The 5506-nt window shown below is 32.5% G+C and overlaps 1 protein-coding gene across 1 annotated transcript in view; it reads left to right on the top strand.

The window, feature by feature from the left end:
• The window catches only part of LOC132159149 (regulator of G-protein signaling 2-like), a 1907-nt gene extending 763 nt beyond the window's left edge, over nucleotides 1–1144 (top strand). The window contains exons 3-5 of the mRNA XM_059568721.1: nucleotides 124–185; nucleotides 611–777; nucleotides 868–1144. Of these exons, the coding sequence (XP_059424704.1) occupies nucleotides 124–185; nucleotides 611–777; nucleotides 868–1047 (409 nt within the window). The 3' untranslated portion in view covers nucleotides 1048–1144. The remainder of the gene's footprint in view (nucleotides 1–123; nucleotides 186–610; nucleotides 778–867) is intronic.
• Nucleotides 1145–5506: the final 4362 nt, after the last annotated feature.

Genomic DNA, 5506 nt, shown 5'->3' with positions numbered 1-5506 from the left:
TAATAATAATAAAGAAATAATAAATTAAAATGTAAAATAAATATATAATTGATTATATTTAAATTAAATTGTATTATTGTTAAATTAAATTGAAATGACCTTCCTCTCTTTATATTCCCACAGGCCCACTACTGAAGAAGTGACTGGATGGGCACAATCTCTGGACCAGCTGCTGAGCAGCAAATGTAAATATGATTTCTTTTATGATTGTTCATCCTTGAAATTATTTTATTTGTATAATTTATGACTTTTAGTTTTTATTACAGTATGTTCATTATTTATTACAGTATTTATTTCAACATTCATATAATTAAAATTAAGTTTTTATTTTTATTATTAAGTTAATATTAATAGTTTTTTATAGTTAAGAAAAATTGTTACATTTTTATTTTCTAATTTATATTATAAGAGATATAAATTAACACACAATTTATAAAAAAAAATCATATATATGACTACTTGACTAGTATTGACTAGTAGTAATATGACTAGTAATGTTCATATTTAATGACACCCATACTAAAATTTCGTAAAACAAATTGTAATGTTGGAACTGCATCACGTTATATAATGTCAACCGATGTAATTATTAAATATGTTCACGTTTCAGGTGGATTGACGGCTCTGCGGCTGTTCATGAAGTCTGAACACTGCGAGGAGAACATCGAGTTCTGGATGGTCTGTGAAGAGTTCAGAAAGATCAGGTCGAATTCAAAACTCAAATCCAAGGCAAAAACCATATACGAAGAGTTCATCAGGGAAGATTCCTCCAAAGAGGTGAGCTTCAGCTGATGCCAGCAAAGCTGAGATTCACTTTTCATTAATCCGTGCCACACATTCTCATTTCTTTCCCCTTTTTCTTTCTAGATCAACCTGGACTTCCACACAAAGGAATCCCTCCACCAAAGCCTTCTGATCCCAACGCAGTCCAGTTTCAAAGCCGCCCAAAACAGAGTTTACTTCCTGATGGAGCACAACTCGTACCCTCGGTTCCTGGACTCTGAACTCTATCGCCGGCTCTGCAGAATCGCTGCAGGGGAGCAGTAATGTGTTTAAACCAACGGCAGGTCCGTGTCCCGTGTAGGGAGTGTGTTATACGAAGATTTCAGTGTATTTAATATTTAATAGAAGATTTGTAAATAGTCAGGCACGTAATGTTGTATCTATGTTCTGAAGTTTTCTTTAGGACTTTTTTTATTATTATTTTTGCTTTTCATTTTAGATTGCTTTCTGGATTTTGGGTGCACTGTTAAGAGACAAAAACAAAGAATAAGCAAAAAGTGTATAAATGTTTACAAATCGACATTTGGAGGTCTTTTTTTTATCAATTAACTAACTTATTTTTTCTATGAGTGAATATTTAATTATTCATGCTCATTTTACCTTTTTTTTTTTTTTTACATTGGGAAAAAAAGATAACCTTGATAACCAATCATAATACAAATACACTAGGATTAAATATTTGTTTGTCATTCCATTTTACATTGTTTATTTTTTCAAAGCTGTAAATAAAACCAATGATTTTACAGGAAAACACCATTTCATTCTTTCTGCTTCTTCAAAGTGCAAAGTTTAAATTAATGTCCCCAATTCTCTGTAATTATTTGTGAAATTTACTAGCCATTTCTGAGTGAATTTTTTTTTCTACACTAAGTGTATAACTTTCTGATATATTTGGGGTGAAATATGCAACAAAAATGCTACGTATCGGTATATGGTAATTGTACATTTATCATGTTGCATTTTTAATTGTGCTCTTTAATATTTTTACATTTATATTATTATCTGTAATGCTCACTTCAAGATATTTTCTTTCAAAAACAATGGCTAAATGCAATCTTTGGCAAATCTCAAGAATATAGTACATTATGATTTTGTGATGACTAAATTCATATTTGATTCAAATTGAGTTTGGCTTAATATTTATTTTTATGTAGACAAAACTAAATCATATTGGCTATAACACAATATTTGCATTTTTTACAGTTCGTTTATAAAGTGTCCCGTCCCAATTAATCATTTATTGATGACAGCAATCCTTCATATTATTTAAAGTTGAAGCGTGACTACACTAGCATTGCAAAACCGAAAGTTTCATAAACATTCTTGGGCTGCTATTGGTTGCGCAAAGAATTAGCCCCGCCCCAAACTCACACCAGTTATTCGTGCTATTTTTAGTTGCGAAGATAAGATGGCCTATTAAATGCTTTCATTTAAGTGAGCAGACCAGTTCAACATCTCATGACCAGTTCTACAAGTTGGTCTCACTTAGCCAAAACAACACCGAGCTGCAGTTTTTACCCAGTGCACACTGATGAGTTACTGCAGACCAGCCATCCGAACATTTACAGAAACACTCATACTTGCGTAATTTCACCGAGTGCAAATAAAGTGAGCAGGACATTCTGCACTTTACGTGCTTGTTTTGTTCCACACGTTTGCTACAGCTAAACACATTCGTGCTCATGGTGTTCCTGTAGATGATCTCACGGCCGTCCGACACTGAACAGACACCAAACACTGCGTCAGTTTAACTGATCCAAGAACCTGTTCACACACAGTGAAGCAGAGCAGCTATTAAAAACACTGCTGGCTTTCCTCAACGCGCTTCCCACGGGTCGTCTTCACATCTGCAGTGAGCCCGAGATGGATCGAGGTGCTTACTGTATGCCACACGTGAAAATATATGAATGTCAAAGCAAGTGGCTTTTATTTTGAAGACGTGGCATGTTTTTTTCTTCAAGCTAAATATTTTTTAAAAAGGCACATGCTGGTAAGTTAACGTGGTGAACGTTACCTCACAAAGCCACTAAAATCAGTTTGGGGCCACTTAAAGAAAGAAGAAAAAACGGTAGTAGGCCTAGAAACATGACAATTTGGTATGAATATTTTTTTTCTTTTCTAGTCCATAATGGCCTGTGAATGCCAAATAAAGAAATGGATAATAAATATACAAACAATATACTGACAAGTCACGCTTAAAAATGTGTTTTATTTTCTTTTACACGGTGTGTATGTGCATGTAAAAGTGAAAAGAGAAGAAGAAGAAGAAAAAAAACATGCACATTTTTTTTTTTGACTTGAAAGTCCAAAATACTTTTCAGGACCAATGCACTTCTAACCATAACAGCCATTAAAATAAACTAAAATCAAATAAATGTGTAGATAAGTAGATAAACAGACCAACATTTTCTTAGTGTGACTTGAGAGTCCAAAAATACTTTCTGGGACCATTATGTAAATGAGCACAAATGTAATTTAAAATGTATGTAAATAATCACACACACAACACACACACACACACACACACACACACACACACACATACATATTATTATTATTATTAAATTATGATAATACTGTTTAAATACTTACGTATGAATTGGGTTACTAGATATATAAATATATAACCACAAGTGCCATTTATAATAATTTTAGAGACTTGTTGAAGTTACTGGATTCATAAACACAAATGCCATTTGAAATAAATGTACCCAAGTGTCATTAAAAACTAATAAAATAATTTTATATATTATATAACTGAAAAAAAATATATTACACACTGACCTTTTACAATTTTTATGTGTGTGTGTGTGTGTGTATATATATATATATATATATATAGAGAGAGAGAGAGAGAGAGAGGGGAAATATTAGTAGATGCGTTTTTGTTTCGTGTCTTGAGTGTCCAAAAATAAGTAAAAAAAAAAAAAAAACATTCATTGCTATTATGATTCCTTTAGTCTGAATTTAGTGAAGCTAGCAACTAAGAAATCAACGAATAAAAATAAATAAATAATAATAATAAAAAAGCTATAAAATGTGCTGGTTTTGTGAAGCTACACCAGAATAACCTCTAAAGACCTCTGTTATGATCTCCTGTTCTAAACATGTTCACACCTAGACATAATAACACTTTTCTGGCAAGAGTAAGATTTTTCACATAACCGGTTCGCACGGTGTACACTACAGCAATAATATAAGATTAGATAACGTGCTCCTTCATGGCGGGAACGGCGTCGTGACGCGGCTATCACGTAACGTTACTACAGCGGCTCTTTGAAGTGCACTGACGGGTCTGGGGAGTTTGAAGGAATGTAAATAAACAGTCCGGCAGAAATAGAAACGCAACTCACTGTGTAAACCACTGTCGCACGCTACGAGTACAGATGAAAAAATCTGAGATATAAAAAAAAAAAAAAATCTACCGCCAAACACTCGGGCGATTTAGGCGTCTCCTTGAGCGCTGCAGAACATTAAAATCCTGTTCAGCTGTTTTAAACAACACATACTGATGTTTGCTCCACTTCACGTGAACGGCTGCACGAGAAAGGCAAAAATACAGGGCACATTGCACAAAGTTTGACCTAAAATGCGCGCCCTTTAGCTGAGGTTAGATTCCTAGCGCCTCTAAGCGTCATCAAACAGAACCGCACAAATAAGAGGTTTCATTCTTTTATTTTAATAGCTTATTGCAGTTAGTCAGTGCTTCCTTATATTTTCGTTTTTAAAACAAAAATTTTAACTATTAAACATTTTTTTGGGGTATAAATAAGCTTAAAGGGACAATCCTATTAAAATCTTGCCATCCATAAGTAATAAAATAAAAATATTTCTTGTAATATTTAATATTAAATAATTATAAAAAACACTTACAATTAGAATTATTGGTTAAAAAAATTAATTTAACTAAAAAAAAGACAAAATGCACAAAATTACTAAAACTTAAAAAAAACATTAAATAATAGTTATTGTACATAAATATCACCAAAATAATACTGTTCTGTATAGTCTTTTGGGAAGGAAAAAAATAAAACACAGAAAGAAATGGAAATCATTACCCATTATTCCACCAGTGAATATTTCTCACAGTAGTTTAATTAAAGTTAACGTTTGATTTTAGTCAATGTAGACAAATAATAATAATAAACAGTAATCCAGTTATTGTTAAAGGAAAAAAAATATTATAAAACAATTGTTTTTTTTTTAATGAAATCCATATTGAATAGCTAGTAAGCTATATTTGAGGAACGCAAACATGCAAATATTGATGGATTTTCAATACTGGTTGCTATGGTGGGAACAACAAGCCTGACTGCATGCAGTCTGTCTGCCCATGTGAGTCTGCGTCACACTCCCAAATTAAACATCCCAGATGACAGGAAACATCGGGACAAAACCAGCTCTATTTACATACACCAGAAACAGAAGAACTGCCATATAAAGCTACCCAATTCTTAAGAAAACAAGAAGCACTATGACATTGCTAAATGGACAGGAAGACGCTTTCCATGTGTTATTACTGCAAATTCATGATACATCATAATTAAAAATCTTTCTCGATTTCTCACATTTGTGTTATTTCAATTCTGATTAGGTTCATTATTAATAGGTCACGAATAAAAGATACATTAGTGCTTAAAGGTAGAATATTTTACAGCAATTTAAGACTCATTTATCGTCTTTTACCATTTGCTAATAAAAAAAAAACATGAAACGACACTAA

The sequence above is a fragment of the Carassius carassius genome, chromosome 16, assembly GCF_963082965.1.
Source record: "Carassius carassius chromosome 16, fCarCar2.1, whole genome shotgun sequence".
In the NCBI taxonomy this organism is placed as follows: domain Eukaryota; kingdom Metazoa; phylum Chordata; class Actinopteri; order Cypriniformes; family Cyprinidae; genus Carassius; species Carassius carassius.
The sequence above is the reverse complement of the archived record's forward strand: the minus strand, read 5'-3'. Positions and strand labels throughout refer to the sequence as shown.